We start from the raw sequence: 25358 nt of genomic DNA on the forward strand, positions 1-25358 counted from the left end.
TTAGCATTAGTTGAGGCATATGATGCAAGAAAGCAAGCTTATACAGCATCAGCCAAAAAAAAAAAAACCCTTCTTATTTCACTCATCTGGTCACTCCAAATGTTTGTCTAGTTAAGCCTTAAATTTATTTAAGCTATCAACTTCCATAACAACAGATGGAAGTCTGTTCCAGCAATCAGCTACCCGTTGGCTAAAGGTAAACTTCCACACATCTATTCTACAACTGTCTTTCCTCGATTTGAATCTATGCCCCCTCAGGTTCTTAATCTGAGCAGGTGGAAGTATCCCGTCAGGATTGAGCCTGCTCAAACCATTCAAGGCTTTGCCCACCTCACTCAAATCACCTCGCAGGTGCCTAGTCTCTAGATGCTGCAATTTGCAGAACTTAAGCCTTTGTTCGTATGTGCACCCCTTTGTTCCTCTCACCAATCTTGTTTCCCTTCTCTGTACTCATTCTAGCAACTCTACATCCTTCCTAAAATGAGGCCTCCAGACTTGTACACAGTACTCAAGGGGTGACCTGACCATTATTCTCAACTATATAGATCACCTTCACGTAATATCACAACTAATGGAGAAAGTAAATGGATATAAAACACCATTATGACTGGCATTTGTGGATTATGAAAAGGCAGTGTTTTGGGTACTGGAAAGACAAGGCATAGACATCCCGTACATTAAGATTTTGAAGAAAATATATGAGAATGGTACCTCCTTTATTAGACTAGACAAAAACACTAGCATATATAAATTGAGAAAGGAGTTTGACAAGGAGACACAATATCTCCAAAGTTGTTGAATATATCTCCAAAGTTGTATCTCCAAAGCTGATGAAGCTTTCAGAAGATTGGACTGGTTGCAGATAGGAGTCAATGTGAATGGAGCATGCCTAAACCAAATATGATTTACAGATCACATTGTAATCATAAGCCATGATCCCAAAAAATTAGAGGAAAATCTGAATTAGTTATGCAGAGTTAGTAAGGATGTTGGACTAAAGATGAATGTGGTTAAAACAAAAGTAATGATGAACAAGTATGCCACAGAAAGTGATATAACCATTGAAAGTGCAGAAATTGAAAGGTGGATTCATATACTTATCTTGGACAAGTCATTAGTTGTAATAATAAGTGGCTGGAAGTCAAGTGACGAATAAATTTCAGATGGATGGCATTCAGGAAATCTCTCTCTCTCTCCAGAGCTAAATTGATTGACAATAAGTAAGCTAGTTCTAGTTATCAGTGCATTGTTATGTATTGCCTTTAAAAATACACCTTTAATGGGAGGTACTATTCATTTGAAAGTAGATGCATTGAAACTCATTAATAATTGAAAATTGGTCATTTATATTGATCTTCCACCCAAAAAAAAAAAAGAAGAAAAAAGAAGAAGCTTCTTTGGCCAAGTCAGTAGTGATAAACTTATTTATCACTACTTATTTATCACTATAGTTGCTCATGACAACTCAGGTTGCAGGCTCAAATTTAGTCACATACTGAGGAGCAATATCTCAATTTGTCTGAAACGTAAAATAACAAACCAATGTATACTCCCCACCATGACTTATGGAAGTGATACTTGGGCACTCACCAAAAGAATGGAAGAGAAGCTGAAAAACTACACAGAATGGAACAAATTATATTAGGAATCAGACTGCTGGATAAGAAGAGGAACACTAAGGACATTCTTATCAAAACTAAAGAACTGAAATGGACTTGTTTAGGACACATGGCTCGAAGACCTGAAGACAAATGGACTAAGAAAGTAACAGAATGGTACCCAAGAGAAGATAAAATAAAACCTGGAAGACAACAATGGAGATGGATGTTTGAAATTCAAGAGTTTGTGGGCAGTAAATTGATGGCCATTGCACAAACCAGAAGGAACTGGAAAGTTGCTGGAGAGGCCTTTATCCTGCAATGGATTGACAATGCCTGATGATGACTCCTAGTATTGGTATACATGCCAAGTGTACTTAAACTTGTCCCTACTCTTAGTTATCCTAACACTGCTCATGTATTTCATAGTTCCATGATGACCCACAGCAGGCCTTGAAATCTGCTTCCTGGTAAGGCAGTACCCTGCTTACCAGGCTGCTGCATGTTCGAATAGATGCAATGCAAGAATCACTTTCACTTCTGCCTGCTGCTATTGCTAATCTATTAGTCTATGTATCCTTCTGAGCTAGCAGTTTTGTGGCCCATCTTACACTGTCTCAATAGCATCAGCAAATATTCTTGCACCCTTTCTATTTAAGTGTATCCCATCCCTGTAGAAGCAGTCTCTCCTGTTAAAAAGCAGAGGTCAAACTGAGAAAAATTCTACCCCATGAGCCTTATAAAATCTCTCCAGAGCTAAATTGATTGACAATATTGTTTTGACAATAAGTAAGCTAGTTCTAGTTATCAGTGCATTGTTATGTATTGCCCTTAAAAATACACCTTTAATGGGAGGTACTGTTCATTTGAAAGTAGATGCATTGAAACTCATTAATAATTGAAAATTGGTCATTTAGATTGATCTTCTGCCCCCCCCCCCACCCACCCACCCAAAAAAAAAAAAAAAAAAAAAGAATCAAAAAGAAGCTTCTTTGGCCAAGTTCACTACTTATTTATCACTATAGTTGCTTGTGACGACTCAGGTTGCAGGCTCAAATTTATTTAGTTGTGTGATCAAAAATAGAATAAAAGGTTGAAACAAACACCATATTACTCTATTTTGACATAATCACCAGACAGAATGACTCATTTTTGCCACCTCTCGATACACTTCCATAGGCCAGTTTTGTAGTAGTTCTCTGACTGTCCTTCAGACCACGATTTGGCAGCAGAAATTACCTCATCATCAGAAACAATTTGTTTTCCACAAAGAAAGAACTTCAGGGTTGGAAAGAAAAGTCTGAGAGTGCAAGGTTGGGAGAATAAGCACAGGATGCAGCAATATTTCAATCCCACATTTGTGGGCACACCTCACTGCAGCATGCAAGGACTGCACATGCTGCAGTGAGGTGTTTGCTGCAGTAATTGTTTAGTTTTGGGATCATAGTGATGGAATCGAGTTTCATTCGTGGTGACTAGCTGTGTGAAAAACTTCTCTTGCTTTTCCTGGCATATCAACAACATTTTGTGCTTTCTTTTCTTTCTGATAAACTTGCCCTTTCTTCTGATAAACGATCGGAAGTCCTGGAACCTATCTATCAGACACTTTACTCATGTGCAACTGTTGATGGGTGTCTCCACAGACCCTACACTAATTTGGAGTTCTGCAGCTATTTCTTTGACACTAATACCTCACTGCAGCATGTGCAGTCCTTGCATGCTGCAATGAGGTGTGCCCACAAATGTGGGATTGAAATATTGCTGCATCCTGTGCTTATTCTCCCAACCTTGCACTCTCAGACTTCTTTCTTTTCAGCCCTGAAGTCCTTTCTTTGTGGAAAACAAATTGTTTCTGATGATGAGGTAATTTCTGCTGCCAAGTCGTGGTCTGAAGGACAGTCAGAGAACTGTCATTGGTCGGACAGTCATTGATCTTCCAGGATTAATGTCTCAATTTTTGCAACACTTCTGTTACAGCAGTTGCTGGGATTTCTTCATCATGCACTGATAGTCTTCCACATTAGAATTGTTTATACCAATTTGCGCAACAACACTATAACCTAAGCAGTCTTCTCCAGTTCAAACTCAAATTCGTGGACACACTTCGCTGCAGCATGCAAATTGTGGAGCAGGCGACAGTTTTTCCCGTCTTATTTCTTTTATAGCAGCGTGTAGCTTTATGAGGAGGTTAGAATAATACTTTGCCATCACAGTACTGCCCTTTTTGAAAGTAATCTGTTAGTATTACATCATGCTTATCCCAAAAAACTGGCAGCATCACCTTGCCAGCACTTGGTTGCACCTTTGCCATTTTGAGGGGGTGGTGATTCTGCATCCTTCCATTGTCTTGATATTTGTTTAGTTTCAGGATCGTAGTAATATATCCAAGTTTCATCCATGGTAACTAGTCGTGGGGAAAATGCCTCTTGTTTTTTCTGGCATATTGACAACATTTCATGTGCACATTGTGCCCTGCCCTTCTGGTAAGGGATCTGAAATCCAGGAGCCCATCTAGCAGACACTATTACAGTGATTGTCCAGGATTAATGTCACAATTTTTGCAACACACTCTTCTGTTACAGCAGTTGCTGGGCTCCTGGGATTTCTTCATCATACACTGAGGGTCTTCCACATTAGAATTGTTTACACCAATTTGCAACAACGCTGTGACCTTGACAGTCTTCTCCGTACACAGCAACCATATCGTTGTAGATTGTTTTGGGTGTTTTCTCTTACGGAAAGAGGAACCAAATCACTGATCTGTATTCCACTTTATCCATTCTGACACTTCACTTCATTCAGTGCTGCAAAGAAAATGAAATAAATTGTCAGATCAAAACCAAAACTGTGTGGCTGCTATAGAGATTTCAAGGTATTAAACAAAAAATAATTCATGTTTCTATCACAACTACTTCTGAGCAAACATAAATCTTTTTTGAAACCCTCCCCTCATATATTTTAGAAGATGGTTTATGTTGTTTAATTAGACATTATAGTTCATCTTTGAGCATATTCTGATCTTATGGTTTGGGTTTTCTGTAACCACTGTTGCATGACACATTTGCTAATACAAAGTTTTGGAATCTTCTGAGTCATATAGGTTATTAAATTTTCTTTTATATAATTGAAATTATGCAAATTCATTTTATTGTGATAATTTCCCATCTTCTGCTAAGATTCAAATACAAATAAAACAAAGTGCCTCCGTGGGCAGGAGCAGCGGTGCGTAGCACACGCTTCTTGATTAGACCGAGGTTCAAGCCCGTGATCACCAAATACGGAGGATGCGGAAAGGTCAGGGAATGACCACTGCATTTCACTGGAGCAATATGGCCTTAGTTGCTAATGCTCCTAAAAACCAAATAACAACAACAACATGTAAAACATTAGAGGCAAAACCATTATGTCATTACATTGATGTCTCAATTTTTGCAACACACTCTTCTGTTATAGCAGTTGCTCCTGGGATTTCTTCATCATGCACTGAGGGTCTTCCACATTAAAACTGTTTATACCAATTTGCAACAACAGTGTAACCTGGGCAGTCTTCTCCATAAACAGCAACCATATCTTTGTGAATTGTTTTGTGTGTTTTTCCCTTACAGAAAGAGGAACTGAATCACTTATCTGTATTCTACTTTATCCATTGTGACACTTCTTTCAGTGCTGTAAAGAAAGAAGATTAACTGTCAGATCGAAACCAAAATTTGTGGCTGCTATAAAAATTTCAAGGTATCAAGCAATAAAATTTCATGTTTTAATCGCAACTACTTCTGGGTGAATATAAATCTTTATTGAATCCACCCCCATATATCACTGCCAATCATCAAGATAGGTACCATCATTGTTAGAAGTGTAGAAAGTAAAAAGTGAAATTAGTACAAGTACTAGGTCAATGTCATATTATTTGAAATGTAAACTTCCAATGCAAAAGAGGTATGTGAAATATTTTTCAAGTTCTTGTTCATGATAAGGAGCAGAGAGTTTAATTTTTTCCACCTTCATAGTCTTATTATTATTATTATATATATTATAAGATGCATCTCATCTTATAATATATAAGCTGTCCATTAAAACAAGCACTTTGTGTTTTATTATGGATAATATACATACCTAATATAGAGAGAGTATCATATTTTGGGATATTATTTAGGATATTATTATTCAGTACATGTAATCTATGCAGAAAAGGATGACATTTCTATTTGTCTTTGATTGTGATAAAAAAAAAAAAAAAGTAAAAAAAAATAGAAACAAATAAATCTTTTACTTGTATACAAATTGATATATCTTTATAGTTCTGAAAATCCTTATGGTAATGTTTCTTTTATTTAGATATTAGTGGATACTGTTTGGGCCTTGTCTTATCTAACTGATGGTGGTAATGATCAAATACAAGTAAGCAAATACTTAATATCTTGCCATTTGTGTTATAATTTGTAAAAAATAATTTTTATTTAATTGGACATTTAAGCAGAGGAAATAGAATGAAATAAGGATTGAAGGTAGCTTGTCAGTATGGTGTACCCCATAGACAAAAATCTCAAGAGGGTCATAACAAATGACCTAGTCCCTTATGAATTTGTTCCAAATTGTTAATAAGTAATTATTAAAAATTTCAATAAACCCTTTATTATAGCATGCTGTGAAATCTGTTTCGTATAAACATAAATTAAAAGATAATGTTGTTGACCATATTTGCCATCCAATTTTCTGATTTTGGAAAAGGAAACAGTTTTATAGCTCTTAGTACTGTACTACCAAGAACTATCAGATTGATTCCAGGGAGTTGTCACAATTGACAGTGCTTACAAATTATGAGATTGGAGGCTGTTCATATTCATTTGCATCACATAACATTAGGAATGTTTGAAAATGTGCTTTGTTGAAGGCTGTTCTCATACACCAGGATGAGCATTGGCCAAATTAACTGCATCTGTAGATTTAAAAAAAAAAAAAAATTTTAAAAGAGAAAACATAAATTCCTACCCTTTCTGCAGTGACAATGTCTACAGCTAAGTATTGAGACAAGCAATTAAAAGTACACTGTTAAAAAAAGGAAACATTTTTGAAATATGTAGTGATTTTTTTTTTTAATTTCATGTTTTTTATTACTTTTAACCATATTTTGTACAGTGATTAATTTTATTACATTGTGGCAAAATGTTAGTGTGACATTCATTTTAATGTTTTAATAATGCACTGATGCTAGACTAATGATTTCAGTCTGAAATTTGTATTAAGCAGATGAGTTTGTGAGCAGTCATAAATACACTCGGACCTCTATGTAACGAAATTGATCGTTCGCTTGAAAAAATTCGTTAAACAGAAATTTCATTATAAAGAAATATGACCTTTTTATGACTGTAATTCAACATTCAGAAATACAGTAAAATATGGGAAATAAATCAGAAATAAGTGGGAATGATTAAATTTTCTAACATATTAAAACAATTTATTAATACATACATATTAAGAAATGACTACTTACATGATGTGCACAATATATTAGTACACTTTTAAGGATTATGTCGTAGAATATTTGGTTATTTTTTGTTGTACACTGGATTTTACTGTACATCATTCATAAAAAATGTTCACAGTTTAAGCACTCAAATATATTTTCTGGCACATTTTCTTCACACTGAAGGCCTCGACACAAAGTTTCAAATGCTGCCAACATTTCATGTTTGGAAAGTTTAATATTGCCTTCATTGTCCTCATTTTCATCCAACTCATCATCGATATTGTCACTAGTTCTTTGAATACTCTCCAAAATGTTGGAGTCACTCGAATATTCAGCTGTGATGATATCGTTATCAACTCCTAAAAATTCTTCAAGAACAATTTCTCCACTGATCAAACTTCTCGCGTGGAGTTCTTCCCAAGATTGCTCAATGTCTTGTAGCAGTTCATCCCTCTCATAGCTGTTAATTGGTGTTTGAGCGAAACCTGCTTTTGCTGAACAATTCTTAATCCTTGTTTCTGTCACATCTTCACTTCACACTTTTGCCAACCCTGATATGCACATTCGTGAATCTATAGGTTGGTTGATTTCTATTCTCAGTATAATTTTTTTCAGTATGCACCTTCGGTAGTGCATTTTCAAGTTCTTGATAATGCATTGGTCCATTCGCTGCAGTTTAGATGAGATATTCGAAAAGAAGAAAAACAAGCTTCACACTTGTAAGTTTCGAAATTAGAGTGAAGGGTGGGCAGGGCATTTGTCGACAATCGAAGTGATTTTTATGTTTTATTTTGTCATCTTTCTATCGAAATTTAAAATCCACTGTTCAAAAATTTCACTTGTCCAAGCTTTTTTGTTGTAGTTGTAGTCCAACTGTAACAACTTTACTCCTTTGAAAAATCAGTGTTGTTTACTTTTGCCTATTACCAAAAGTTTTTCATTACCAGCCATATTTACACCAACCAAGACTAATTCTCTCCTCACTATTTTTACCGCCTACACATTTATCACCTTTAAAAGTCAGTGTCTTGTTTGGCAAACATTTAAAAAATAGACCTGTTTCATCAACGTTGAATATGTCTCTTTGGGCTCGTAGTCCTCCATAATTTTTTTCAACACTTTCTTTCCAGTGGGTATAGTCTTCTTCGATTACAACCCCACTTTCACCAGAAATAACTTTTTCAAATAAGTCATGGCACCTTAAAAACTGCTTCGTCTACATCTTTGTACAGACATAATTTCGCACCCTTCCGACTAGGTCCCGTTTTCTCAAAAAATTTGAGAGTCGAAGCACAGTTTTTCAGAATGGTTGACATGCTACTGGCAGGGATACCAAATTTTTTTTTTTTTTTTAAACCCTAATTAAAAATCTACACTATTAAGCACTTCCACTTTTCCACTACACTCAAGGATTTCCTCTTAGACATTGTAAGATTACTTGCACAGCAGCTAAAACAAAACTGATTTAGGAACCACTTGTACATACCATACAGAGAGACAGGTGAAATTTTGTGAAAGTGTGGATGACTCATTTCTGTGAAACAACAGATGAATTTCCGAGATAAAGGAAAATCACTCTCTCCTAATTCTCTAATATGGTGCTTACAATAGAAAACAGTGACCAGAGCCAATATCCTTGTCAGGAATATGCCTTAATCTTTGCCAATGACTGTGGACACGCAGATAGAAGTTGACCAGCGCAATTTCTTGGTATGGTAAAGACTTTACGAGCACCATTAATTTGTGGAATTGAAAACCCTTTAGTTCTTAATTCGTGCTTTCTACGGCATCAGCTCTATTGCCTAAAAGCCAGAAGTGCGAACAATGCATACCCGGGTCTCTCGTTTACCTGGCTAATGCAAAATTGGCCAGATAAATGCCCAAGAAAATGCATTTCAGTCCTAAATTTGGAAGTATTATTGTTTGCTTCGGGTATTATTGTATCCTGAGATATTTCGTGTAGTCCCAAATAACTTTTTAAACTAAAAACGAGATATCTTGGGATAATCCATGAAGGGGTTAATGAAATTGTATATCATTCAACATGGGATTATATGGCATAACTCTGTTGCAGCACATATCAGATGAGTCATATTTATCAGTTCGTATAAAAAAAAATTCATTGTTATTTAAGTTGTTCATAATGTAGAATAGATTGTACAGTTGAATTCGTGCAAGTTAGGAGTAGATGAGAATTATAAAAATCTTATGCTAAATTAAGTTTTAGATTACAATTAAAAATAAATTACTGTTAAGTATTGGTAAAAGTTGGGATATGGAAGAAATAGTTTAGTAAAAGGGTGGTTTTTTTTTTTTTTAATAGCTGGTAGAAACCTAAACTCCTCATTACTTATCCATAGCTGAAGAATCTCAGAAGTGTACTATTATTTAATTCCCTATATAGTATTGAACCTTTTCTCTTGTTCAGTTTTATGTTCAATAATGAGTTTTGTTTAGTATGTCCTAATAATCCCAGAAATAATCTCTTTTCACTCAAAATCACCATAATAAATGATTGGATATAAGTTGTATTTGTTATGACAGAAAATAGCATTGCATTGCTTTGTAATAAAAGTAGGATTATGTATTACTAGCACTACCTGTGCACAATGCATATGCTGTCCAAGCAGCAACAGCATTAATCCCTGTTCTCATATAACACTTCTTTATATGAGGGCTTAATACAGGGTTTAATGCTGGAACATTCTATTGTATAGAGGGGAAATGCATCAATCAATTCCTTCAAAACAGCAAGTTAAATTTCCTTCATGATACAGCAAGAGTAATTGATTAAATAATTATTGAATTTACTGCACCCATTGATACATAACTTTGTCTAAAACTATGGCCTGGCATGGGCAATGGTTAATGAATAAATGAAGTGTAATTAGTACTGTTCTTGACCTACTGACAGGATCCAAGTACATGGTGCCCCCCAGTAGCAACCAACAAATGTCTGCCATCATCTTGTGATGCTAAAAAGGTAAAATTTTATTTTATATATATATATAGAGAGAGAGAGATAATATCCAAAGGAAAACATCAAGTTAAATTTCCTTCATAATAAACTAAATGAAATTCAGTTATGTAATTAAAGTATAACTTAATTAAAATGGATGAAAAATTCAAATTACCTTAATTGTGGAAGTGAATTTATAGACAAGTGCCTACAGTAAAAGAAACTCAAATAAATTAAGTAAAATTGATGAAAAACTTAACATGCATTGAAAATCATTTTGTATATCCATCATGGATAGGGTTACTCATCCAAAACTACAGCCTCACATAGTCAATGAATGTAACAGTAAATGGGATCCAAGCACATAGTGCACCCCGGTTTCAGTCACTGAAAACCTGTTACCATCTTATGTTAAAAAGGTAACATTCAATTGTACGTTACCTATATCACATAGTGAGATAGACTAGAAGTACTAAAAATGTAAGTTCGCTGCAAGACTATATAACACTCAGTGAAAATCTACCAATGCGAAAATTTACTTAACATGTTTAGCAGTTGACCTAGCCTTCTATCCAGCATACATTACTGAAGAGATGTGTATGGAGGGGAGGGGAGAGAATTTCATGCGATACAACAATACAAGGAATTGGGAAAAATATTTGAAAAAAAATATCTGTTATAGTGATATAACCAAATGAAGTTTCAGAATGTGCAAATATACCAACAAAATAAAATATCAAATATATATGTATATAAAACACATTGCTATATATATACCACCAATCCTACCTGCTTATTTCACTTCTGTTTCTGTAATAACCATTATGCAGAAAGTAATATATATGTAAGCAAAATTTCTGATACTGTTAAAGGGTATCAGAAGCAAATTTTACATTAAGAATACAGAATTAGACCAAACTAAGCCAGATTAAAATGTTTATTATAATTAATTTACTAAAGATTAAAATATGACATATGTCCAGTACATAATAATTATAGTTTTCCTAGAAGGGAACCAAACTGAAAATAGCTCAATAAAAATACAAAACTGTGACCAGGAAGGAAAACAGTGAAAGTAGCATTGACTAGAGCTGCCTCTGACAAAATGAATTTTGAGCTTAAACTCTGTGGTCAGTGCAATAAATTTTGTGATAGTGTGCTTAATTTACTACATTCAACACACAGTTCACTATTTTCCTAATTTCACTTAGGTCACCAGAATTCTTGTTTAACCAGTCCAATATTTGCTTTCTCTGTGTCAGGACAACAACAATATTGTTGTTATCCCGACACAACAACAATATTGTTGTTGTCCTGACACAGAGCATCTTGTTTAGAGATTTATCCACTTTAGGTATATCAGAAGGGGTACTCGAATGAACTAGCCCAACTGTGCTAATATCTGTTCACATTTGGCGCCTCCGTAGCCAGGTGGGAAGGAGCAGCAGTGCGTAGCACACGCTTCTTGATTAGACCGGGGTTCGAGCCCGTCACCACCAAATACGGAGGATGCGGTAAGGTCATTCAGGGAATGACCACCGCATATCCCGGAGCAATATGGCCTTAGTTGCTAATGCTCCTAAAAACCAAATAACAACAACATCTGTTCACATTGAAATGGGTCATTCCACCCATTACATGATGTGGTTACAAAGAAACTGGATGCAAAAAAATAATTTTGATATCATATATTTGGATTTCAGGAAAGCTTTTGACACTGTTGCGCAGAAGACTATGGTATAAATTGGAACAGAATGGTATTAAGGGTAAGTTGCTAAAATGGATAAAAGGATGGTTGACTCAGAGAAAACAGAGGGTGATAATTAATGGGTGCTGCTCTTCATGGACTAATGTTAATAGTGGAGTCCCACAGGGTTTGGTGTTGGTTCCTCTGTTGTTTTGTATATTTATCAATGATATTGATGAAGGTATATCAGGCTTAGTGTCGAAGTTTGCAGATGACACAAAGGTTGGCAGGGTTGTTAATGACAGTAATGGCAGTGTGCTACTGCAACAGGATCTAGATAATTTGGGCAGATGGGCTAAGAAGTGGCAACTGAAGTTTAACCTTGACAAATGCAAAGTACTGCATATGGGTAGAAGTAACCCCAGAGAAACGTACCAACCATGTGGTATTACACTTAAGGTGGTAGAAAATGAAAAAGACCTGGGAGTAATTGTGCGGTCAGATATGAAGTTTTCTGAGTGATGCAGACGGCTGCCAGGGAAGGTCATGGGGTTTTGTCAATGATATATAGGAATTTTGCTAGCAGGGAAAAGGGGGTAATTGTCCCTCTGTCTTATACCTGAGTACTGCGTACAGGTCTGGAGGCCTCATTTTAGGAAGGATGTAGATTTGCTTGAGTGTGTACAGAGAAGGACAAGATTGGTGAGGGGAATGAAGGGATCCTCTTACCAAGAGAGGCTTAAGTTCTGCAAATTACAGTGGCTGGAGACTAGGCACCTGTGCAGTGATCTGATTGATGTGTATAAGGCCTTGAATGGGTTGAGCACGCTGAATTCTGATGGGATCCTTCCACTTGTTCAGATTACAAATCTAAGGGGCCATAAATTCAAATTAAGAAAAGACAGATGTAGAATAGATGTGTGGAAATTTGCCTTTAGCCAGCAGGTGGTTAATTGCTGGAACAAACTTCCATCTGTCATTGTGGAAGTTGATAGGTTAAATAAGTTTAAGGAGGAACTGGACAGGCATTTGGAGGGAATGGTGTGATTTTTTTTTTTTTTTTTTTTTGGCTTATGCTGCATAAGCTCATACACTTGCTTTCTTGCATCACATGCCACTACTACTACCCCTGTGTTGTGTCTTATGAGACCTGTGAAACCTCTTTCAGATTTGTTGTGCAAAAAGGATATTAAATTTAAGTTTAGTGTAGCTGCTGGTGGCCACCATAATAGCATTGTATTAAATGTATCATCTTTTGGATTCGGAAGAGGGGGAAAATACTCATTATAAAATTGTATACATAATTGAAGCCATGAAAACTAAATAAATATATATACTTGTTTTTCAACTTTGTTCTTTACAACTTGAGCACTTTCGAACTTTTGGATTGAAGAAACCTAACATTTCTAACCTGTAATTTTTGGAAGCCAATTCAGTCACCTGAGAACAATTTAAGGAATTACCTCTAAGAAAGAATGGAACTATTCAAGTAATTCTAGGTACAAAGGCACAGTTAAATTCACTAAGACTACTTGATGAGATGAAACTGCAAGCATATTTCCAAACCTGTTATTAGTTTTTTCTTTGTATTTTTCAGAGAGAGAGAGGGGGGGGGGGGTTTACAGCAATATGAGAGAAAATAATTTCTAGACTTGGATAAGTGAAATAAGGGTAAAGCCAAAGGTCATAATACTCCCCCTTAATTTTGCATTCCTCCAAGAAATTATATAAAGGGAAACACATTTTTAAAGAACAACATACAAGGAACCCTTCATCATGTCGTATTAAACAGGGCTGCCATGTTTTTCAAGGACAGTCTCCCCCTCTCCACACACACACACACACACACACACACACACACACACACACACACACACACACACACACACACACACACACACACACACACACACACACACAACTGATCCAGACATCCATTAATTGTGTGGTGGTTACAGCAACACAGCCGATAATGTTTGTACTTATTCTCATGAACCACACAGTTATGTTAATCTGAAGTTTTGTTCAAATTGTTGATGCTTTCAACATGTCACAAGTTACACATGCTTAATCACACACACAATTGAGAGATGACATAAATTGCACTTTTCATGTTGTTTTGTAATGAATAGCATATTAATTGATCCTTTGCATTTTCAATTTTTTGAATTTTGTGTATGTTGACAACTGAGAGAAATTTGTTCTTTTGAACAGTGCACTAATAGGTCTTTGTTTCACTTGGTATTATTTTTATAATTAGTGTAGCTTGATCTTGTGATTACCATTAAAGTAACATGTATATGTATTAATAAATTTCCATTTATATTCTGTTGGCCACGATGGTCAGAAGAGTTTACAACTTCATTTAACTGTTTTATTTCTTCTGATATACCAACATGACAGTTGACAGTGGTATGTACATTTTTGTGGCAGTGTATAGGTTCAGTCTTGCAATATATTAGCATTAGTAAAGGAAACTAGGCTTTTGTCGCACCCACTAACAGAAAAATCTTCTTTTTCCTGTTCCCTCCCCTCCCCACCTTTATCGTACTCTTCCTACTGCCAGGCTAGCCGAGTGGGTAAACTACCTGCCCGGCAACCCAAAGGTCGCGGGTTCGATTCCCGCCTCGGGCTTGGATCAAAGTACTGCAAAAACCTTGGGAGGTGCAATATGGCCACAGAAGCCGATGCGCCAACAACTACCAAATCAATCCTACTGCCAGGCAATCTCAGCAGTCATCAAAGTGATTCAAATAATTTACCACCCAGGTCAATTTGCATGTCCATGATTCTCATTTAATGAGAGGTAAATTGGAATATTCCATAACAAGGCACGCTTGCTTGCCCAATCAGGTTGCATCAAAAGACATTGTATTCTTTGCTATCTTGCAGTCTGTAGCATGCACACTCACTCCTACATTTCCTTTACCACTATCCTGCACCATGCAGATTCCATACTCTCCTGAAATCATTCTGAATTGGTTCATTCTTTCTGTATTCATGCAGCTGTTGATCAAAATCATATCCTCCATCTGCCCACACCACCATTTGTACCTCCCTGTCCTTCCTATGCACATGTTCCAGAGTGAAATTCGTCATCCACTATATCTGGGTGACACCAAGTTTCAGTTAACCCTATTATATCAGCATCTACAGGCATAAACAGTTTAAACTTTGCATTTTCTTGTTATCCCTTATATCTTGTAATTTTAGAAACATAATACTTGAATGCCAGCTTGTAGTACATTACTTCTGTCACATCCTTTCACATAACTGATGATTTGTGATCTTTGGGACCACAGTTTACTCTTCATTTGAGGAAAAATGCAGGTATGATCTTGACCCATCCAATAGACAATTGTATCTATGTAGATACACTGCTGTTCCCCTTCCCCCCCACTTATTCCATCCCTGCAAAATAAAATTCCTATCAACTAGGTCAACGCACTGATAAAAATCATCCCCCCTCCCACACACCCTTAAAGGCCTTTTTGAATTCCTTAAGCATAGTTAATTGATAGGCGCACATCATAAAATTCCTCATAACATGTCTGCAATCCCTTTTTTTTTTTTTTTTTTTTCAGTATAATCTACTTTTTAACCATGTATATGACCAAAACTCCATTAATTTTCTTGAGAACTAAAGAACTGACTACTGTTTAGCTACATGGTTGAATGATGGACCCAGACAGATATATTCTGGCTCCATTCCACCTTTCTGTTCCACATTTTCATCACACTTGATTCCCTTAATAAAGCTACTTTCCTTTGAATCAATACGGTTTGCTCCTGATTCGTATTGGGACTGTAAATCAAGAATGCATCTCCAGCATCACTACAATACTTGAATAGCTGTGAAGTCCCCAATTTTAATTTGCTATTGGGCATCAATGCAATTTTTAGTTTTTTTTTTTTCAGCAGCTCTTTTCTGTCTAAAATTTCTAGGTTTTAATTGTAGATTGTCATATTTCTATATCTAATATATGATTTCATAGTTTGAAAAAGTGGTAAGGCCCTGACGTGCAAGCACTCACAACATTTCCAGGTTGCCATGTGCCATGGTATTTTTGGATAATCCTTGTACTTATACTTTTTTTAAGCCTGGGCTTTTAAGAGGTAAGCAATGTATATATATTCTCCAGGTTTTGAACTGCATTGTTAAAAGAAATTTGAAAAAAAAAAACCAAAAAAGTCATTGTTTGTAACTTTCAGTAATATATTATACATTCAATCAAGATTGAATGTATGATATTATTACTACATAACTGTACTTAAATGGCTGATTATAAACTTAACTGTTGGAAGCAGTGCTTAAACTTGTAAAACATTGTGAGGTGTATGAAATCTGAATTAATTTGTTTGTAAATTATAATTATTTTTCATTGTAATAATTCATTTAAATCATGAATATTTTTACCTTAATATTCTGGTGGCCACCATATTGCATATTTATCATAAAGTTTTTAATATTTTGCTCTCTACATTGTTTCTATATATTTAATTGTCACTGTTAAATTTAATTTTTTCACTGTTATATCATAGGAGGCATAAGAGTTTAAAAGGCAGCATCTTTGGCCTTTGAAAGCTTGGAAGCCAAGATTATCATCACAAAATAAATTAGTAATAAAATGACTGCATACAAATTTAAAATTCTTCCACACTCATTTCTCATGCCCAACAAGCAAAAATATATCAACAGTAACTAAGAGAGCAGGCACCATTATAATTAGAAAGTTAATATTCATAACTGATAAAATACTCATACAGATGATTTCCTAATAGATCAGAATTAACTGTAATCTTTATCTTGAGCTCCTTTTATAGAAAGATAATTAAACAGCAAATATTATTTATCAAGTGTTAACTAGTTAGTTGTCTGATGGCACCAGGGGTTTCCTCCATCTCCGCAAGTGTTAACTAGTATGCATATTAATGCTGTCTTTGTTGATAGTGATTTTCTGCAATTGTACTTACTTGTTGCTTGCAAATCCAATATTGAATATATGAACCAAAGTTAACTACAGTATAATTTTTCTTATTCAGTGTAGTCGGTCAGTTAATCAAAAAATTAGTTAAAGCAGGGAATCATATAAAAGTAAATGTACATTTCTTAAGAATTTCATTTTCACTTAAAACACATATACGTACGTTAATTTACATAAAATAAGTAATTTTCATCTGTTTAGATAATGAAGTATGACATTTAGCAGCTAGTCCCTTCATCCCTTAATTTTTTTTTTAAACATCGCATCACTGACTCTTGAATGGCTGTTCAGTATAATATAAAGCTGTATCTAGGGCATTTCTGGCAGCTATGTGAGAAATTTTTGCCATTATATCAATCTGTTTTTGTCATGGTGTGTTGATTTCTGCATTGAACATAATTTTATTTTCCAACAAATCGTCACTGAATTGTTGGAAAATGTATCTGTTGTTTTGTGTTTTCTTGCTGTAAATTTTTGGAACCTTCAGTTTGCCTAAATCAGTTAATAAACTATGTTCTTCATTAACTTCTTGTAGGTTGGGACTTTCTTTAGCCTCTGGCAAAGGTTTTTTCCAAGATTTAGTAAATATTGAACTTTGAACTTTGTTCAACACTAGTGCTGTATTATAACCATATCTCTTGATGTTGATGACTTATAATGATTCTATAAGATCTATATTCCTGTCTTTATATATGTATATATTTTTTCCCCCCAAAACTGAGTTAAAAAAAATTTTGCCTGTGTCATCTCTTTAGTCATTCTAGTACCCCTCGATCTACAGACTGGATCAAGAATGTTACATTCGGTGATAAAAACATGGCTTTTGTCTCCTTCTTTGAGTTCCTCACAGTTGGGATGTGAAGGAGCATTATCCAGAAAGACTGCAGTGTTCCATGGGCAGGAGACTACATTTTAAAGGGGGAAGGTGGGAGCATCACTTAATCCAGTGAGTTGGTTAAGCAGAGGTCAGTTAAGAGGGCATCTGTGTACTACCTAATTGTTTTCCATGTACAATAGTTGTAATTAATTCTGTTTTAACTTCAATCCCTCCTAGCTGATTACAACTATAATTAACAGTACTGAATTTGTGATGTTTATTTACATTTAAAATATAATTACTAGATAGGTAATGAACAAACTGAAGCCAATGTGAAATATTCTGTGTCCTGCCAAAACAAAACACCAACAGAAATAATTAGATTTTTGCAAAAAAGCCTATAAGTGGTTCAAGGATGGAAGAATCAAACTGATGACCCTATCCCAAGACATCCATCAACATCAGTAACTTCTATATCTATTGATACATCATCTGCTTTTGTCTGAAGACAGACAAATTACAGCCAGGAAACTTGCAGAGACCTTGGATATACAGTCAGTCCCCGACTTATGTAAGCTCGAGTTACGTAACTTTGGACTTACATAAATCTTTTTTGGTAAAATCGTAAAGATGCTTTCTGTATAATTGTTAAGAGTGAAGTCGAATGAAGGAACAATAAGTATAAGTTTTTATTTCCACTCCCATACAAACTCTGTTGGAAAATAACCTGCAGCATAACTAGAATCTAGGTAAATAACTAGAGTTAACATTTAATTTTCTGCTTTAAAAATTCTGAAGAAATATTCGACAACATGTGTTTGAGATGGGTGAATTATGTCGAAGCACTTCAGAGAAACCCTCACAACATTAAAGTCACGTGGACTGTGTCCCTTTGTCTCTATATCCTTTCCTTCCTTTCTCTCTGGATTGTAGAGTCAGTTCAGTTTTCTTAGAGTGAAGTGGGAGTTTTCGTTTGCATTTTGTATTATATGTAGGGTTGGCATTAATGTTTGCCAAAATAAACACCTACCCAATGTAAGAATAATTATATTTAAGCAGAATAATTGTGGGAGTTAGTCCCTGATCCATCAGCATAATCCCAAATCGAAACATTTTCATTCATATGACACAGTTTCGCCCTAACACAATTAGAGAATTGGGCAAACCTCGCATAAAAACAGTATTTTTGAGCGTTTTGTGTAGGGAAAACTCTGCTATTATGTTGAATTATGTAATTTTTCAACATTTCCATTCGTTTTTTTTGTGAAATATATATATTTATTGGGAAATCCCTATTCTGTGCTATTGAACTTGTGGAAAAAATCTAGATTTCAAAGATTTATTTCTATCGGATAACGTGCCAGGCCATCCAGGTGTTGAAGTAATGTTCCTACCACAAATGCACTATTGAACTTGTGGAAAAATCTAGATTTCAAAGTTTTATTTCTATTGGATAATATTGGATGGGCAAGTAAGTGTGAATGTCTTATTATGGGTGATTTTAATTATATGATAGTTATTATAATAATATAATTATGAACAAAATTACAATTCATAATACAAATTATATATACTTATATAATAATTGTGTTCTTTATGTAGATGTAAATAAAAAAATACTCCATCAATTATAGATCACCACAAAATTAAAAAGATACGGTGCAATGGATACCGTACACCTTTTTATAATGAAATAAATGGCGCCTCCGTAGCCAGGTGGGAAGGAGCAGCAGTGCGTAGCGCACTCTTCTTGATTAGACCGGGGTTCGAGCCCGTCACCACCAAATACGGAGGATGCGGAAAGGTCAGAGAATGACCACCACATATCCCCGGAGCAATATGGCCTTAGTTGCTAATGCTCCTAAAAACCAAACAACAACAACAATGAAATAAATATATAAATTTCCAAAAAAAAAGGTTTATATAACTTAAACCCAAATTACATGGCACCCCTGGAATGTTGTTGCAGCATCCTAGGGTGTCACAGTACCCCAGTTGAAAACCACTGAACTAGATAATTGCTGTTTGTTCAACATGTCAGGAAAAGCGCTAGGGAAAAGGATACTCTAGTCCTCATTATCACCCATGAACCAGATGACATAATAGGGCTGACGGCACAGGAACCGGTAGTAGTAAGTGATCACGGAGTTCAGCAGTGGACAATAAAGAGAGGGGTAGAAGTAGTTGAAGGCAAAGGAGTGGGTTATAATTTCACGAAAGGAAATTACGAAGGCTTAAGATGCTACATGGCCTCTTAACTGGGTAAATATCTCATAGAGAGTGAATACAATCGAATTATGGCGTACCTTTAAAACATTAATCACAAAAGCCTTGAATGCTTATATACCATTAAAAAAATACTCGACAAGCTGGATTCCAAGTTGGATGAATAATGAAGTTGCCAGATTACTTGAGCAGAAAAAGACAGCATGGAAAAGTTAGAGCAATAAAAAGTACCGAAAGCCTATAACAGCTACAAATTGATCTATAATAGTGCCACAGAAAAGATTAGGCTAGCAAAGGCAGATTATGAGAAATCGTTGTCAAAGAGAGCAAAGGGGGGAAGGGATAAAGAATTCTTCACATATATTGAAGAAAAAAAGAAAAGGAGAAAAGGACAAACCAGATCGGACCCTTATGTGATGGACATGGTATAGTATTAGATACTCCAACTGAAGTTGCAGATGAACTCAGCAGTTACTTTGCATCAATATTTACAGAAGAAAAACCCTTTACATCAATGAGAGTGAAATTGAAAAAAAATGTAATTAATGATGTTGAAATTTCACGTGTTTATTTAATGAAAAAACTTTCAAGCCTATAGGCCAGTAAGGCTCCTGGGGGTTAATGGCATATACCCTGTAATCTTAAGGGAGGCAGAAAGTGAGTGCATTGAACCATTGAGGCTAATTATGTGAGCATCACTGGACTCAGGAGTGATTCCATTGGATTGAAAAAGTGTCACTGTATCTCCAATACATAAAGTCAGTTATAAGAGTGTTGTGAGACATTATCTTAAAGTCTTACCTGTGACCATGTTTCTGCTTATACAGTAACCTTTCATGAGGGTCAAATCTCTGCTAGAATCCAAATAAACCATGTAAAAATTATTAGCTGCATCCAGCTCATGAGTAACTGTGTCAAAGTCGCTACCTAGGTTAGTTAAACATTATTTATCTTTAAGAAGCATGCTAACCTTCAGAATTCCATTTCGATCTAGCACTCTTATCATTGTCTACATTATTTTCCCTACCACTGAAATTGCACTGAACAGACTAATTGTCCACTTTGCTCTTAGAACAACTTTTATTTATTGATGATACATAGCACTTCTGCAATGTAATGGAAAATCTCCCAAGTCCAGTGATGCCCTCATAATTAACCTTAATGGTTCAACCTCAGCCTCACAGCTTCTCATATGAAGGATCTTTCATCAAAGATTTATGCCAAGTACCTTTTCAATTCATCAGCAATATCATCTGGGTTATCAAGACTTTTCCACACCCATTATGCAAGGGTCAGTAAATCGTGTGTCAGATTTTTGAAAATTTTTCTACTTTGTATTTGCATGTATGAAAAACTCCCTTTTTCAGTTTGCTCCTGTTTGGTCAGTAATTTTTCAAACTCAGTCTTTTCAGTGGTATTGTTGCACATGAACTTGTAGCTCTTATAAGCGTCAATATTTTTCATTGCTCTAATTTTCTCATTCCATGTGTTTTTATGTCTAATTGGATAACTCTGAATAAAAGTCTTAAAAATATTAGACTGGCTACTGCATTCTCCTCTTGTAGTATTTTCTTAATGGTATACAGCAAACCCCCGCTATTCGCGGTATCTGTATTCGCGATCGCCGATTTAATATAAAATGAAACCTGAAAAAATGTGAATTTTAAAGCGCCGTGAATATTTTCCGCCATAAAAAACATGGGCGTGGCTAAAATTATCTTTCCCGGTCAAAACAGCGCTCAGTAGGTGGGGGGGGTGAAAAAATCGCGAGCGTGGATGTTTCTCGGTAATCCTTGTTCAGTATGTGTTAGTCATGGAAGGTTTCGTCGTTTGCTTTTAATTTATATGCTTATAAACTGAATAAATTTATCAATTTATAAATTGATATGCTTACAAAAATGATAAATCTACCGTTTTGCAGTGTAAAACAGACTTTTTCGAGTGCGTTAACGGAAGAAAGTGACTTTATTGTGGACAAGTTCTTTCTAACCCCTACAAAAATATGGCTACGAATAAAAAGAGAAATGTGAAAATATCAAAGAAGGTGATAACATTAGCGAATAAAATTGAGTTATTAGACAAATGGTTATTAGTCTAATGGTGAAAGTGTCTCCTCAGTGGCAAAACATTATAAAATCAATGAGTCAACGGTACGATCAATCAAGAAATCAGAAGAAAAAATCCGCCGTAGTGTCCGTGAAAACGCGCTAATTGCTTCAAAAATTTGCTCTGTAACTCGTGATGTTAAATTAGAAAAAATGGAAAAGGCTTTAAATCTGTGGATAGAAGACCGAACTCGAAATAAAATTCCGTTAAGTTCACTCATCATTCGCGAAAAGGCAAAACTCCTCTATCAACACTTTAGCGAAACTGCTGATAGCACTGGCGGGATGTTTTTTTTTTTTGCTAGCAAAGGCGCTGGTTTGAAATTTCTAATAAATATTACATTTAATATTAAATTGTTTCTTATTTTCATTTCGATGCTATATGCTTGCATTTCACTATGTACTGTCTATGTACATGTCATATTATGAAGGTACATATAATACATACATAGACAAAATTTTAGACTAGTTTTTCTTATATATTTCATACTTTGGAACGGAACCCCTTTATTACTATGGGAGCCATAACTCAGTATTCGCGTTTTCGGTATTCGCGAATTTCTCAGGAACGTAACCCCCGCGAATAGCGGGGGTTTACTGTATATCCATTTGTGACTCCATAATTCTAAGATGTTCACCTTCCCTGTTCATTCTGCCTAGTTGATGCTGCAACAACCTCATCTCCTCCGGATCTAGTCTTGAAAATTACAGAAGCTATGTGACATTTTAAACTCTCATAATCCCCTTTCCTGAAATTAAAACCTTTACCAACTATGACCTTTTTCTTCATCTTTAAATTGAGGGTTGCACGATTGCTTCTTGTTAATGGTTCCTGTATTCTGAACCGCATGATGTCATCTGGTTCATGGGTAGTGGTCAGATTTAGAATATTATTATCCTTAATATTTTCTCTAACATGCTGTGATACAAATAATAATTAATCTAGTTTATTAAAAAAAATTTGTCCCATTTGATGAGTTTCCCTCCTACTTTCTCCATTCAGTAAGGGGAAAATTGAAATCAGCCATAATAAGACATTTACACTTGCTTGCCCATTCTATCAGCATGTAGAGGCTGTAATCGTACCTTTGCTTCCAACTAACTCATACCACACACTCTGTACTATACTGTGTAACTTCTGAATGGGGAAAAGCTTGTGTTTTGTGCCCAGGCTGATTTAGAGAGCATCATCACGCTCTACTGTCTTCCCTATCCTTCCTAATTACATTGTACATACCATATTGAAACTGAGTCCAGCCAGCCTGTTTTCACTCTACCCTTGTATGATCAGCTACCCTTGAAAAATTTGTGAATGTCAGATTTATGAAGTTCCACTATATTCCATCTTAACAAATTAGCTTTCTTCTACTTACTAGGGTAAAAAATGTCCAGGTAGCTACTGCATCAAAATTCAAAATGCACACAGCCTCAATTTTTGAGGAAACATTTACATGAATGAAGCATCAAAACATTTCCCCACCCTCCTTATAGTTCATATCTTGCCCCTTGTAACTTTTTTCTACAAAGATAAATTAAAAGGTCACCTCACACTGCACTAATATATGCCATACAGGTTTCTTAAATTCTTTCAATTGCTTCTCCAAAGTATTTAGAAAATGGATAGAGAGATAGAACAAGTGTACTAAACTAGATGGGTGTTATAAAAAATGGAATAACCACCAGACAGTAAAATATTTTATATTTTTAGTGTAATTTATCTCAGTTTTTTTTATCATCCTTTGTATGTATATAAAGTGAAAATGTTTTGCTTGTGTTTATAAGATGATTCCATTATAATGGTAGATATGTTATCAGTTATTTTGTCATTTGGTGGGAAAGCATATCTTTAGCAATCCCATTCCTAACAATGACTTCGGTTCTCTAATTAGCTCTTTCTGAAGAATGTAAATACCTCTGAATTTTTTCCATTACGTGGTGATGATGTTTTCTTAGAAATGTGCTTACAAAGATTTTCAATTGAAAAAACACCCGTCTCTGGATAAGCCAGTTGCAAGCAAGCCATACCAACTGTTAAGAAAGATAACATCTTGATTGAGTTTAAAGGAAGGCTAGCATCATTGCATAGCATACAAATCAACACAATTAAAAATACATTTCAGGTAATATTAAGCAAAGAGTTTCAAATAAATTAAAACAGAATAAGCAAAGAAAAAATAATATACACAAAAATAAGTTTCTACATAAGACAAAAAAACTAAATATTTAATGTTTTTGGATGAGATGTCAAGAAACATTAAATATGATATGGTCTCTAAGAAACTGATATTTTGTTTGATATTTTATTATCATAGATATGAAGTTTGGATATTTTTTTTAATAACCTAATACTTTAAAATAGAGAATTGCAAAAATATAAACCATAATAAAACAAATATTAATTTTTATTACTAAGTTATTTTTGTATTGCAGTATATGATAATCATATTTTTTCATTAGATGGTTATAGATTCTGGTGTGGTGCCCCAGCTGGTTCCTTTGTTAAGTCACAAAGAAGTTAAAGTTCAGGTAGCTATTTTGCATTCTCTTTGAATTTTAACTTTTGACAATAGTTACTATTTCAGTAGTACCATAATCATAATAGCTATTTTTAAAACTTTGCAATTATAACATTTTTTTAATAGAATAAAACATTTTGGTAGAATACCTTAATCTTTTCTGGAGTGTGTAGATATGAATAAATAAATACTCTTTATTGTACAACAAGATAAACTGAATGGTGTTGTTGGGCAAGCCTCATGGCTAGAAGGAGGAGACCAGAAGATAAATACAGTCATACTTGATTACAGTATCATTGAGGGAACCCCAGTATTCTTGACATTATTACAGAGGTGACACTTCTTTAAATTACATTGAAATTAGTAGAAATTTGATTAACAAATATAAAATGCATACATATCACACATTATGTAATGGAAATTTTTTCACCCTGACCATAAATGTTTTTCCAAATCATATTCGATTTTTGCAATCTGTGATGTGATATTATGATTGGCCAGTGTGATTTAGTAAAACTGATCTAAAAACTTTGCTGCTTTAAGTACTCTACTAATATTCAGACCTTTCAGTTTTTCATCTTCATTGACAATATTATCATCAACCATAGCATAAGCATCTAAATCACACTGGTATCAATCCATGTGATCTGTTTTGCAAGGCGCCTCCGTAGCCAGGTGGGCAGGAGCAGCAGTTCGTAGCACACGCTTCTTGAGACTGGGGTTTGAGCCCATGACCACCAGTACGAAGGATGCGGAAAGGTCAGGGAATGACCACCGCATATCCTCGGAGCAATATGGCCTTAGTTGCTAATGCTCCTAAAAAAAAAATAAATAAATAAATCTGTTTTGCAAATCCACTCTAATAAAGTAAGTCTTTCTCGTTAGTGTCAATTTCAACAGAATCAATCCTAGGAGTATTTGTATTCAATTCCACATGATGAAAAGCATTACAGATGGTCATCTCAGACCCCCCTGTAATGATAATCTGTTCTACACAC

The 25358-nt window shown here is 35.1% G+C and overlaps 1 protein-coding gene across 2 annotated transcripts in view; it reads left to right on the plus strand.

Annotated features, from left to right (window-relative positions):
• The window catches only part of Kap-alpha3 (karyopherin alpha3), a 173166-nt gene that overhangs the window by 105272 nt on the left and 42536 nt on the right, over positions 1-25358 (plus strand). For both annotated transcript variants that reach the window (XM_090376955.1, XM_090376962.1), the window contains exons 7-8: positions 5934-5996; positions 24302-24370. In XM_090376955.1, the coding sequence (XP_090233081.1) occupies positions 5934-5996; positions 24302-24370 (132 nt within the window). The remainder of the gene's footprint in view (positions 1-5933; positions 5997-24301; positions 24371-25358) is intronic.

This window comes from Mastigoproctus giganteus, chromosome 1, assembly GCF_048544385.1.
Source record: "Mastigoproctus giganteus isolate SK-2022 chromosome 1, ASM4854438v1, whole genome shotgun sequence".
Lineage (NCBI taxonomy): Eukaryota > Metazoa > Arthropoda > Arachnida > Uropygi > Thelyphonidae > Mastigoproctus > Mastigoproctus giganteus.